The sequence below is a fragment of the Mastigoproctus giganteus genome, chromosome 5, assembly GCF_048544385.1.
Source record: "Mastigoproctus giganteus isolate SK-2022 chromosome 5, ASM4854438v1, whole genome shotgun sequence".
Lineage (NCBI taxonomy): Eukaryota > Metazoa > Arthropoda > Arachnida > Uropygi > Thelyphonidae > Mastigoproctus > Mastigoproctus giganteus.
In genome coordinates this window covers 207,379,095-207,392,971 of record NC_143579.1, presented here as the reverse complement: position 1 = coordinate 207,392,971, position 13,877 = coordinate 207,379,095, and the positions used below count along the sequence as shown (strand labels likewise).

At 37.5% G+C, this 13,877-nt stretch overlaps 1 protein-coding gene across 1 annotated transcript in view; it reads right to left on the bottom strand.

Moving 5' to 3' along the window:
* Positions 1–13,877, bottom strand: part of LOC150086038 (DNA repair and recombination protein RAD54B-like) — a 354,517-nt gene that overhangs the window by 124,312 nt on the left and 216,328 nt on the right. The window contains exon 18 of the mRNA XM_090374778.1: positions 7,671–7,832. Within this exon, the coding sequence (XP_090230904.1) occupies positions 7,671–7,832 (162 nt within the window). The remainder of the gene's footprint in view (positions 1–7,670; positions 7,833–13,877) is intronic.

Below are 13,877 nucleotides of genomic sequence, written 5' to 3'. Positions count from 1 at the left end.
GAGGGCCTAACAAACCACAATCAGGTCACCTTTGAGGTGCCTGGTTGAAAAGCTCTGTAGCCCGCATAATTGGAGTCTTTCCTCATATGATTGTCGCTTTGGCCGATCTCACCATTTGAGTTGCCAGTCTTTGAACCCTTTAAAGAAACTGAATGTCTTTATTCAGATGAAGTCTCCATACTTGAACACAGTATTCCAAATGTGGTCTGACAGTTGCCTTATACAGTGGGATTATGACCTCCCTATCTCTACAGGATAACGTTTGAGAAATCATTGATAGGACACCATGGACTTTCCTGACTGCCTGTTTACACTTTTCAGAAAACTTCATCTCTGCCAATATCACAACTCCTAGACCCCTTTCCTCCTCCACTGTTTTTAATTCAACCCACCAAGAGTATTATTTATCTGGGGATTGCTATTCCCCAAGTGTAAGACCTCGCATTTAGCAGCAATAAAACATAGCTGACACTTCTGACCATTTTTGAAGTCTGTTCAAATCATCCTGAAAGAGTGCTGCTTGGCATTGATCATTAACAACTCTACCAATCTTTACATCATCTGCAAATTTTGACATCACACTTTCAATCCCTTCGTCAATGTCATTTATGAAAATGAGAAACAACTCTGGTCTAAGAACCGATCCTTGAGGGACTCCACTCCTGATGTTACACCAATCTGAAGAATATTCATTAATCACAGCCTTCTGCCCTACAGCAATCCATCTCAGAATCTTACTAGTAATCCCAACCTGGTCAAAGTTATACAGTAACCTCTCATGAGAGACTGAGTCAAATGGCTTACTAAAATCCAAAATAAACTATGTTGAAATTGTTCCCTACATCCAGCTCATGAGTAACTGTATCAAACAGCCTAATAAGTTAGTTAAACATGATTTAACCTTAACAAAGCCATGTTGTGTGTTCTTCAGAATGCCATATCTATCTAAACGTTCCTGGATTGCACTCTTAATCATTGCCTGTAAGATTTTTTCTATCACAGAACTCGCACTAACCAGTTTTGTAGTTATCTACTTCACTCTTAGAACCACATTTATGTATTGATGATACGTTGGCACTCCTCCAATCCAAAGGTATCTCCCTCGGCCTAAGATGCCCTCATAATTAAACTCAATGGTTCAATACACTCCCTTGTGCTCTCCCTCAAAACTACTGGGTATATGCCATCAGTTCTAGGAGCCTTACTTACCTTTATGCTCAAATTTTTTTCTAATAAACAAACATCTGTAATTATGAAATTACTAATCTTATATGGCTCAGCCTCACTTGCACAGCCTCTTCTCAGTATGAAGGGGCTTTCATCAGTAAAGACCAATGCAAAGTACTGACTCAATTCATCTGCAACATCAGCTGGGTTATCTAAATCAGCATTTCCCAAACTGTGTTCCGTGAAATGTGAATAAGTGTTCTGTGAAAAAATGTAAGTAATAATTTAAAAAATAAATTTGGCATATTTATAACCAAATTTATTTTTTTGAATGAAGATGCTCCTGATGCACAGTGCGTCGTATGTAATAAGATATTAGCAAACAAGTTCTTTGGCTCCGGCTAAACTTGTGTTTTGTAAGTGTTCCGTGAATATGTTGTGAGATAAAAAGTGTTCTGTGACTAAAGAAGTTTGCGAAACGCTGATCTGTCTTTCCCCACACCCAGTGCACAAGGGTCCAATCTGATTAGCTTTCTTCTTCATTGTATTCACATACATGGAAAATTCCTTGTCCCCATTCTTTGCTCTCTTAGCCAGTGCTTTCTCATACACAGCCTTGGCCTCTCTACTCCCTAATCTGGCACCTCTGTAGCCAGGAGCAGCAGTGCGTAGCACATGCTTCTTGATTAGACCGGGGTTCAAGCCCGTGACCACCAAATACGGAGGATGCGGAAAGGTCAGGGAATGACCACCGCATATCTCCGGAGCAATATGGCCTTAGTTGCTAATGCTCCTAAAAACCAAATAATAACAACAACAACTCTCTAATCTTAATTGTGGTACTATTACAAATCAACTTGTACCTGTTGTAGGTTTCAGTACATTTTATTGCTCTGTAACTATCCTGTGCCATCTTTTTATGCTCTATTTGGCTGTCAGCTCTGCAATCATCCATTTCAGCATCCTCCTTCTGCAATATCTTCTTAATGGTATATATAAGTTCATGACATCTGTGATTTTTGGTTTAAAAGTATTCCATAATTCAAATGTATTCGCCCTCCCCTGGCAATCTGCCAAATGAATAGATGCATTATTGGGCCTTAAACTGTCAAACTCTCCTATTCTGAAGTTGAAGCTCATACCTTAACTTCAACTACTGCAACACCTTTCTTTATCTTCCAGGTGACAATTGCATCATCACTTCCTGACAGCGGTTCCTATACTTTAAGCCCTGTGATGTCAACTGATTTGTTAGTAATGAGGATCTCAAGAATATTCTCACCCCCTAGTACTTTCTCTACTATGTTGGTACCGGAGGCGTATTGCTAAAAAAAATAGTACCGGAACGCTTGTTCTCCAGAAGACTATTTGATAATGCCACATCAACTGTACAGTAACTGAATCAGACTTTGGACTCGTGGTTCATAGAACAACCAGTTCTAGTGCTCAGCTCATGGTGAATAAAAATGCAGTGTTCACATGCATCACAGTATATCTCATCTCTTTATCTAACACATTGGCACCTCCGGTAGCCAGGTGGGCAGGAGAAGCAGTGCGTAGCACATGCTTCTTGATTAGACCGGGGTTTGAGCCCGTGAGCCACCAAATACGGAGGATGAGGAAAGGTCAGGGAATGACCACCACATATCCCCGGAGCAATATGGCCTTAGTTGCTAATGCTCCTAAAAACCAAATAACAACAACAATCTAACACATTGTACTTTAGTAAGAAATGTTCAAGTTTCATTGCGAAATTTATATTTTCGTTTTTAAATAAATTTTTAAAGAAATCTATTAATTTTAAAGATTATTATTAATATATATTTTTAGTAGCAATGGGTAAAATAGATATTTCTCCCCCCCCCTATGATTATGCCATTGTTTCATAATATTAGGTATATAAATTTAGTGATTTTCTTATGACATTTAGAAAAAAGTACCAGAACATTGTTCTTGTGCTTTCCGGCACAAATACACCACTGGCTGGTACAAATAATAATCATCTAGTTTAAAAAAAAAAATTTTCTCCATAATGAGTTTCCCCTCTTACTTATTCCAATTAATCTGGGGCCTATTAAAGTCACACATAAAAATATATTCGTGCTTGCTTGCCCATTCCATCTGCATGTAGAGACTCTCGTTATACCCTTCACAATTTTCTGGTCTGTAGATTACTCCCACTCTCATCATACCCTTGCTTCCAACTAACTCACACCACAGATTCTTTGCTGGCAAACATAATTTCAGACTCAACAAAAGCCCTTTTCACACTTAGACTGCTTTTGATAAGAAGAATGATCCCTCCAACCCTTCTACCTTACTATCTTTCCTAAATAGATTATACATACATACATAGTGGAGCTCTTCATCTCCAATTTCCAGGCACTACGTTTCTGTTAGCCCTATTATGTCAGCATTAATTGTCCTAACCAGGAGTTCAAATTTAGCCATTTTATTGACAGCACTCTTGAAATTATTGTAGACACAGTTAAGACTAAGTAACCTTGTATAGTTTACTACCCTGACATACCCCCTTGAAGATATTTAAGTTTGTATTCCAAGCTTTACCTTCTCCCCCACTTGAAACGTTGCTACCTTCAGAACATCTTATCAGCACCAGCTGATGTGACAACAAGAATTCTTGAGATGAGTGCAAGCAATACTTTGTCCCACATCATCAGATAAATGTGTATCTAAATTACCCTTCTCCTCCCTTACTAGCAGTTTCCCTGAACACTTAGGGTATCCCAAATGATACTGGCAAAAATCCTTGTATTACCTTTGTTCAAATGAATACCATAACTACAAAATAGATTCCTTCTACCTATAAGTGCAAGGTATATCAAGCTTAATGTCTAAGTTTGCAGATGATACCAAGGTTGGCAGAGTGGTTAACGACAGTCATCAGGGTGGGCTACTACAATAAAGAACTAGGGAAATTGGGTCAATGGGCTGAGAAATGGCAGTTGAAGTTTAACACTGACAAATGCAAGGTACTAAACATGGGTAACACTAACCCCAGAGTAACTTATCAAACAAGAAGTAGAGAATGAAAAAGACCTGGGGATAATTGTGCAGTCAGACATGAAATTCTCTGAGCAGTGTAGACATGCTGCCAGGGCAGCTCATGGGATTTAGTCAATGATATACAGGAATTTTGCTAGCAGGGATAAGGAGGTGATTATCCCATTGTATAAGGCAACAGTTAGACCACATCTTGAGTACTATATACAGGTCCGGAGGCCTCACTTTACGAAGAATATAGATCTGCTGGAACAAGTGCAGCGAAGGGCAACCACATTGGTGAAGAGAACAAAAGGGTTCTTTTACCTAGAAAGGCTTCAGTTCTGCAAACTACAGTATCTTGAGACTAAGCACCTGCGGAGAGATATGATTGAGGTGTTTAAAGCCTTGAATGGATTGAGTGAGCTGAATGTTAATGGTATTCTTCCACTTGCTGAGACTACACACAAGTGGACATGAATTTGGAAGTTGCCCTTCAGCCAGCAGGTGGGTGATTGTTGGAACAGGCTTCCATCTGTTGTGGAAATGGATGGGTTGAATAAATTTAAGAGAGAACTAGACAAATTTTTGGAGGATACGGATGGATGATCTGCATTTTTTTTTTTTTTTTTTTTTGCTGATGCTATATAAGCTTGCTTTCTTGCATCATTTGTCATTACTACTACAATTACTACTACTTTCTGCTAATGGTTTCTGTACTGTCAGCCTAATGATGTCATTTGGTTTGTGGTGATAATTAGGTCCAGGATATTCTTACCCCTAATATTTTCTCAAACTTTGCTGATACAAAGAATAATCGTCAAGTTTATTTAAAAATTTTGTCCCTCATAATGAGTTTCCTCCCACTTGCTCCAATCAATAATGGGCAAACTGAAATCACCTATAATTAGACATTCACACTTGCTTGCTGATTACATCTGAATGCAGAAGCTTTCACCATGCTCTTCACAATTAGAAGACAGAGAGTGGTAATCAATGGACACTATTCTTCGTGGACTAATGTTATTAGTGGAGTCCCCCAGGGTTCAGTGGTGGCAACTGAAGTTTAACATTGACAAATGTAAAGTACTGCATATGGGAAGCAGTCACCCTAGAGTAACGTATCAACTGTGTGGTACTACACTGACGGTGGTAGAGAATGAAAAAGACCTGGGGTAATTGTGTAGTCAGATATGAAGTTTTCTGAGCAGTGCAGACGGTCTGCAAGAGTAGCTCATGGTGTCTTGTCAATGATATACAGGAATTTTTCTAGCAGGGATAAGGAAGTGATTATCCCTTTGTATAGGCAATGGTCAGGCCACACCTTGAGTCCTATATACAGGTCTGGAGGCCTCATTTTAAAGATGTAGAGCTGCTGGAATGAGCACAGAGAAGGGCAACACGATTAGTGAATGGAACAAAGGATTGCTCTTATGAAGGAAGGCTTAAGTTTTGCAAATTACAGTGTCAGGAGACTAGGCACCTGTGAGATGATTTGATCGAGGTGTATAAGGCCTTGAATGGTTTGAGAATGCTCAATGCTGATGGGATTCTTCCTCTTTCTCAGAATAATTGCCTGAGAGGGCATAAATTCAAATTAAGGAAAGACAGTTGTAGGATAGATGTGTGGAAGTTTGCCTTTAACCAGTGGGTGGTTGATTGCTGGAACAAACTTCCATCTGTCATTGTAGAAGTTGATAGCTTAAATCGATTCATGGCAGAACTAGACAAACATTTGGAGCGAGTGGATGGGTGAAATGAGAAGGATTTTTTTTTTTTTTTTTTTGGCTGATGCTGTATAAGCTTGCTTTCTTGCATAATATGCCTTTACTAATGCCAATCTTCTGGTCTGTAGCACACAACACCCTCACTTTGCTTTTGCTTCAAACTACCTCACAGATTTTATGCTAGCATGCATAAGTTCTGAATCTGGGAGAGACTTTGTCTTGCTCATGCTGCTTTTAATAAGAAGCATCCCCCCCATACCTTCTTTTTTCCCCTTTCATTCCTAAATACATTACACTTACCATAGTGAAACTCGTTATCTCCTATTTCTGGGTAACACTATGTTTCTTTTAGCTCTATTATGTCAGCATCAGCTTTCCTAATCAATTCACTTATTTTACTGACAATACTTCTGACACTTACTGTGCACACAGTTAAGAGAGGGTAGTTCACTACCTTAACACACCCCTTGGTACATTTTGCCAATATTGTCTTTTTTGGCAACAAACAAGAACTGCTGAGATGTATGCAAGCATTACTTTCACCCATATAATAAGATAAATGTATGTCTGTAATGTATCCCTATCCAACAACTAGCAATTTCTCTACTTTTAAGGACTCCTCAATTATATTAACAAAGACCCTTGCACCAGCTTTATTAAAACATATTCCACCTGTTACAAAATAGATTTCTTCTACTTACTAAAAATTTCCCTGCCCAAAATTTAAATCTTGAAATTTCTTTAAATCTTGAATATATGTGACAAGTGTCAGCATAGAGTCCCTCCTATTGTGCCTGGGCAGAATTGCAGACACAATACATTCTGATATAACTTGTGGCATTTTTTCAGCACGGTCCTATATTTATCCAAGAAATCATCACTGTTTGCATTTAATATCATTAGTCCTCACATGAATAATAATGCTCCCTTTAACTTCCCTTAAAATATGACAATCTGTTGATAACATCATCAATTGTTCCTCCTAGCAAATGCACCCATGTACACTGTTTTTTTTTTTTTTTTTTTTTTTTTTAGCAACAAACAAGAACTGCTGAGATGATGTGCACAAGCATTACTTTGACCCACATAATAAGATAAATGTCTATAATATCCCTGTTCCCCATGCTTATTACATAATACTTCTATCCACTTATTCTTATTACAATCTGGGGAGCATCACCAGACAGGTCACCAGATATTTGAGTCTCTGATGAGTACTTAGTTTCATTTTTCTCTACAGCATCCATCCATTTCTTCAATATGAAATTCATTTAGTAATGCAACAGGCTTCAATTTGAGACTGATACTCCTTAGATTGGGAATAAAAAATAAAAAATGTTTGGAAACTTTGGGTTATAACCCAAATTGAATCATCACACACATGGTTCACAATTTTTCTCAACACTTGCATTGGCATTGATCAAGAACAGTCTTGAATAAGATTAAATGGAATAGTTGTTTCACTCACAGATCGCTGAAAATTCACAATGAGAAATGGGTATGGATTTAGTAAGTATGGAATGGGATATTTTTAATACTAAGTCATCGGAGTGCAAAAGAAAAAAAAAAAGAACAAAAAAGCAGTTACAATTCCAACTATGCTGGTAACTAAATCTGCAGATACAGGACAAAAGTTAAGTATTTCAGCTTAGCTATGTTGCATACACATTTTCAAAACTGTCTGCCTAGATCAATCCTCTGCTAAAAAATAAATAATGCGCTTAACAATCATCCTATTTATTTAATAATTTATAGCAGTAGTATGGCCAATACCTTTGTGAAACAAGAAACTAAGACAATTTTTTCTGAAATTCCAGAATTGTACAAAGAGGACAACAGTTGTTCTAAAACTAGCATTTTTCCTGATGCTTCCGTCAGTGAGAGGCTACATAAGTCAATGGGAAATGCAGACTGCATATACTCATACAGAGATTCCTGGAATAAAATTTATAAAAAAATAATATCAGTTTATTATATAACAATATTTATGATTTTTAATACATATTAAAAAAAATGACAAATAAGCAAAATACTGGTATAAAATATAATAATATACCAATATCTCAGAGCTTGAAAAGGCTTCAGTTTTTGCTTCAAATATTAGCTGTTTTCTGAGTTATTACTGTTTCATTAAACTGGGTAGGTTTTCTCAGTGAAGCAACTTAGTGATAAAAGTGAATCAGTAACTTGTGACATGTCAGAACATGCGTGTATGTGGGAAAGTATAGTGAAGTAATTCAGAAACTACAGGCCTATCATATGTTAGCTGGCCCGTAAAGCTATTTGAGAAAAGCAGGTCAAAATTCTAAATTTTCATAATTCAATTCATTATTTTTAATTATTAATCAGCATGCCTACAAAAGCTTAATTATAATCATGCAATTTAATACAAATTACAACAGTTAAGATTTTATGTCACCACCATTTTACTAAAAATGCTAAAAATTTACAAAAAGTAAATGTACACACACAGTTATTTTCATTTTTATGAAATGATTAGTTGCCCTAAATGATTACTTATGAAAAGTATAATATATTTTGTTAATATAGCAAGTGACTTTTTCACATGTGGTAACTAACCACTGATAAAAAAAAAAGTTTAGTTAAGGACTTGCTTTGATTTATTGAACTATCTTACTCCATGTGGAAAACAATATCTTACTTTATTAATAACAGATTACTAAATATGTTCTTTGATAACTACATTAATATAGTTTGTGAATTTATTAGTAATGACTTAAATATGCATTGTTCAAAATATGGGCATACAACAAAAAATAAAAGTTCATTTCAAATGGGGTTCATTTCATGCATCTGTAAAGAACATAGGAGATAAAAACATTTTTATGTAGAATTCCAGAACTAAATTAATTTTTTAGTGAAACTACAACTGTTATAAAAGAAAATGATATAAAAAACAATATTATTACATTACAATTCTGAATATAAAAATAAGATATTCAATAAGTAATCTACCTTGGCTATAAATATGCTTGATACAAAAACTGACTGTAGATTCATCACACTCTCATACATATCTGTATCTTATTTTTGCAGTTCCAGCCAAATATCATAAAGTAGGGAATAACAGAAGAGATTTGAAGTATCCAACCCAGAGGAAAATATGGATGTGATGTAATTGTATATGGTGATACTGCCCCTTTTCGATATTATAGATAAAATTTTGGTCTAAGGGTTAAATTAGATTATTAAATTAAATAGGGATTAAATAAGGTTAAACGGATTTAATAACATTAACTAGTATTTAATGTTTAAAAAAATTTAATCTATGGTTAATGTATATGTTGTTGTTAAGTCTAAGACAAATGCCTCAATCTATGTGCTTTATGTGTACAGGGTAAGTACAGAAAGTACATAGCCTGTACTTTTTTATGCATCCCCAATTCGAGTCCCAGATAAGAATAGTCAAGGCATATGAGGGGGGGGGGGTATCAAAAAGTTTGTACCCTTACCAGCTAGAAATAATATCCCTAGAAAGGTGAAACTTCACAGGAACTTTAAACCTTTTCTATGTACTCTCCATGTACAGTAATACATTTCTCCCATCTATGGATCAGTTGTTTAATGCCTTGATCATAGAAGACCACACTTTTTGCCTGAAACCATGATTCCACTTCATTGATGACTTCCTGAAATGAATCAAAGTGGCATCTATGCAATGGTTTCTTCATTTCTCCAAACAAGAAGTCTGATGATGCTAGGTCAGGAGAATAGTGTGGGTGCTAAGTAGTTTGAAGTCACCCTGGGCAACAAAAGTTGGTGGTGGCAATGGCCATGTGAGCCAATGCATTGTCTGACAGAAGACGGACACCTTTGGTTAACATTCCACGCCTTTTCATCTTCAAAGCATCCCGTAACTTTATCAAAAGATTTCTGTAGTATTCTCCGGTAAGTGTTGAACCACGAGGAAGGTAATCTGTCAGAATAGCCTTGCTCAACCTTTGCAAAACTGTCTCACTGTATGTGGAAATTGATGGCCTTCCTTCCCTTGGCTCATCAAAAACACTTGTAACCACACTGGAACTCTTGTTTCCACTTTTTAGTGTCACAGGACGGACAATTCTGCCCATACACAGCTTTCATTTCTTCGTCAATTTCCTGAGCTTTCTTGCCCTGCACATGCATAGAACTTGATCACTGCTTGATACTCCACTTTGTCAACCATAACATCCTTTCTCAGATTCTGGGCTCCATCTCTGGTGTACGATCACCTACAGGAATGAAATTTCATATGTTAGTTATTGAATCTGTAGACAACATATATTAAAAACGGCACCTTTCTACTGATATTTTATCTAGGTCAGGTTACAAACTTTTTATACCTCCTTGTACTGTTCTGATTGCGGTGATCTGGTTTTATTGTGAGACTATTGTGAGGGAAACAGGTAATATTCTTTGTAATAAAGATAGGTGGACCAGAACGAGGGCATGTTTTCCGGGAGAAACAATTGATGTTACCAAAAGACTGTCAGATTTTAAGGGAGGTAAAGAGAGTATTATTATTCATGTAGAGACTAACAATATTAAATGAACACGATCTATTTGTTGGATAAATATAAGATATTCTGAAAAAATTCTTCGAGTTAAGGTCTGTATGTGTCTGCAATTCTGCCCAGGAACTGCTGCAGTGTATAGTGTAATTTATCTGGTGGTACCGGGAGATTTCCCCAAATTCTCCAATAGTATCACTGATGTTTTTATTGTCGTAGGCTTTTTTTTTGGAATCAGGAACTCAGGCCATATTAGTAGTAGTAATGGGAGCATGTGATGCAAGAAAGCAAGTGTATGAAATTCTGTAGCATTAGCCAAAAAAAAAATTTCGCACATCCATTCCCTCTAAAAGTTTGTCCAGTTTTGCCTTGCATTTATTTAAGCTATCAACTTCTCAACTTCCACAAAGACAGATGGAAGCTTGTTCCAGCAATTAACTACCCGTTGTCTAAAGGCCAATTTCCGCACATCTATTCTACAACTGTCTTTACTCAATTTGAATTTATGCCCCCTCAATTACGTAATCTGAGAAAGCGGAAGAATCCCATTAGAATTCAGTATTCTCAACCAATTCAAGGCTTTACCTCAATCAGATCACCTCATAGGCGCCTAGTCTCCAGCTGCTGCAATTTGCAGGACTGAAGCCTTTCTTGGTAAGAGGATCCCTTCGTTGCCCTCACCAATCTTGTTGCCTTTCTCTGCACATGCTCAAGCAATCCAACATCCTTCCTAAAATGAGGCCTCCAGACCTGTATGCAGTATTCAAGGCATGGCCTGACCATTGCCTTATACAAAGGTAAGATCACCTCCTTTTCCCCACTAGCAAAATTCCTGTATATCATTGACAATACCCCATGACCTGTTCTGGCAGCCAGTCTGCATAACTCAGAAAACTTCATTTCTGACTGCAAAATTGCTCCCTAATCTTTTTCATTTTCTTCCACCCTAAGTATGCAGTACTTTTCATTTGTCAATGTTAAACATCGGTTGCCACTTCTCAGCCCAAGTTTTCTTGATCTTGTTGCAGTAACACACTGCCATTACTGTCATTAACAACCCTGCCAAACTTTGTATCATCTGCAAACTTCGACATTAAGCCTGATATACCTTGATCAATATCATTGATAAATATGCAAAACAACAGTGGCCCCAACCCTGGGAGACTCCACTAATAACATTATCCACGAAGAGCAGTGTTCACTGATTATCATTCTGTCTTCTCCTGCTCAATCACCCTTTTATCCATTGTAGCGCCTTATCCTTAATACAACATACTGCTCTAGTCTTCAAAGCAGTGTCAAAGGCTTTCCTGAAATCCAAGTATATTATATCAAAACTATTTTTTGCATCCAGTCCCTTTGTAACCACATCATAGTATACAATCAAATTTGTCAGAAAAGACTTTCCTTAAACAAACACATGCTGTGTTAGAATTATTACTGCAGTCTTGTCTAGATCCTGGAATGCATCTTTAACCAGTGACTCCATTATTTTCTCTAGAACAGAAGTTAAACTAACTGGTTGTCACCCTTAGATCCCCCTTTATGAATTGGAGAATTCCCCTGAGTCCAAGGATGCTCTCATAATTATGGCTAAGGGTTTGCTTACTTCCTTTGCTGCCTTCTTTAATATAACTGGATACATCCCATCCACCCCAGGTGCCTTTCTTATGTTTAATTTACAATTTCTCCTTCACTTTGCTCTCAGTTATTACAAAATCATTAAGCATCTTGTTGCAGTTTGATAAACTTCTGGCATTTTGCATCTGTGTATGCATATTTTGCATCTAATGTAGATGCAAAATACGCATTCTGATTATCAGCTATCTGAGCAGGTTCATCAACAGCCGAACCATCGACATCAAGTAGACCAATCTGATTCAACCCCTTCCTTACAGAGTTTATACAGGGCGACCCGCTCCATGCTCGGAAGAACCAGCAGTCAATCAACACGCAACACACACAAGAATGTGTGTGTGTGTGCGTGTAAGGGTTGTATGTATCATCCCTTATTCAATTCCAGAAAGAGTTGTAACTGTTGAGGCATATCTGTGCACGGGTTCATTTAAGGAAACAAGAAGAATGTTTGCGGAACAGTTCCCCAACTCCCGGGATACCAGCAAAACACTGTATACAGCAACTGATGAAGAAGTGACGCAAAACAGGAAGTGTCCTCAATGTGCAAAAGAACAGAGCCGCATCTATTCGTACGGCAACTGTAGTGTACGGTATTCATGAGAGGATGAAATTAAGCCCCAAGAAGAGTACCTGTAAATTAGCCCAGCAAGTCAGTGTAAGTAAGACAACGTTTGTAGTAGTAGTAGTAATAGTGGCATGTGATGCAAGAAAGCAAGCGTATGAGCTTATGCAGCATCAGCCAAAAAAAAAAAAAAAATTCACACAACCATTCCCTCTAAATGTTTGTCCAGTTCCTCCTTAAATTTATTTAACCTATCAACTTCCACAATGACAGATGGAAGTTTGTTCCAGCAATTAACCACCCGCTGGCTAAAGGCAAATTTCCGCACATCTATTCTACATCTGTCTTTCCTCAATTTGAATTTATGCCCCCTCAATTACGTAATCTGAGAAAGCGGAAGAATCCCATTAGAATTCAGTATTCTCAACCAATTCAAGGCTTTACCTCAATCAGATCACCTCATAGGCGCCTAGTCTCCAGCTGCTGCAATTTGCAGGACTGAAGCCTTTCTTGGTAAGAGGATCCCTTCGTTGCCCTCACCAATCTTGTTGCCTTTCTCTGCACATGCTCAAGCAATCCAACATCCTTCCTAAAATGAGGCCTCCAGACCTGTATGCAGTATTCAAGGCATGGCCTGACCATTGCCTTATACAAAGGTAAGATCACCTCCTTTTCCCCACTAGCAAAATTCCTGTATATCATTGACAATACCCCATGACCTGTTCTGGCAGCCAGTCTGCATAACTCAGAAAACTTCATTTCTGACTGCAAAATTGCTCCCTAATCTTTTTCATTTTCTTCCACCCTAAGTATGCAGTACTTTTCATTTGTCAATGTTAAACATCGGTTGCCACTTCTCAGCCCAAGTTTTCTTGATCTTGTTGCAGTAACACACTGCCATTACTGTCATTAACAACCCTGCCAAACTTTGTATCATCTGCAAACTTCGACATTAAGCCTGATATACCTTGATCAATATCATTGATAAATATGCAAAACAACAGTGGCCCCAACCCTGGGAGACTCCACTAATAACATTATCCACGAAGAGCAGTGTTCACTGATTATCATTCTGTCTTCTCCTGCTCAATCACCCTTTTATCCATTGTAGCGCCTTATCCTTAATACAACATACTGCTCTAGTCTTCAAAGCAGTGTCAAAGGCTTTCCTGAAATCCAAGTATATTATATCAAAACTATTTTTTGCATCCAGTCCCTTTGTAACCACATCATAGTATACAATCAAATTTGTCAGAAAAGACTTTCCTT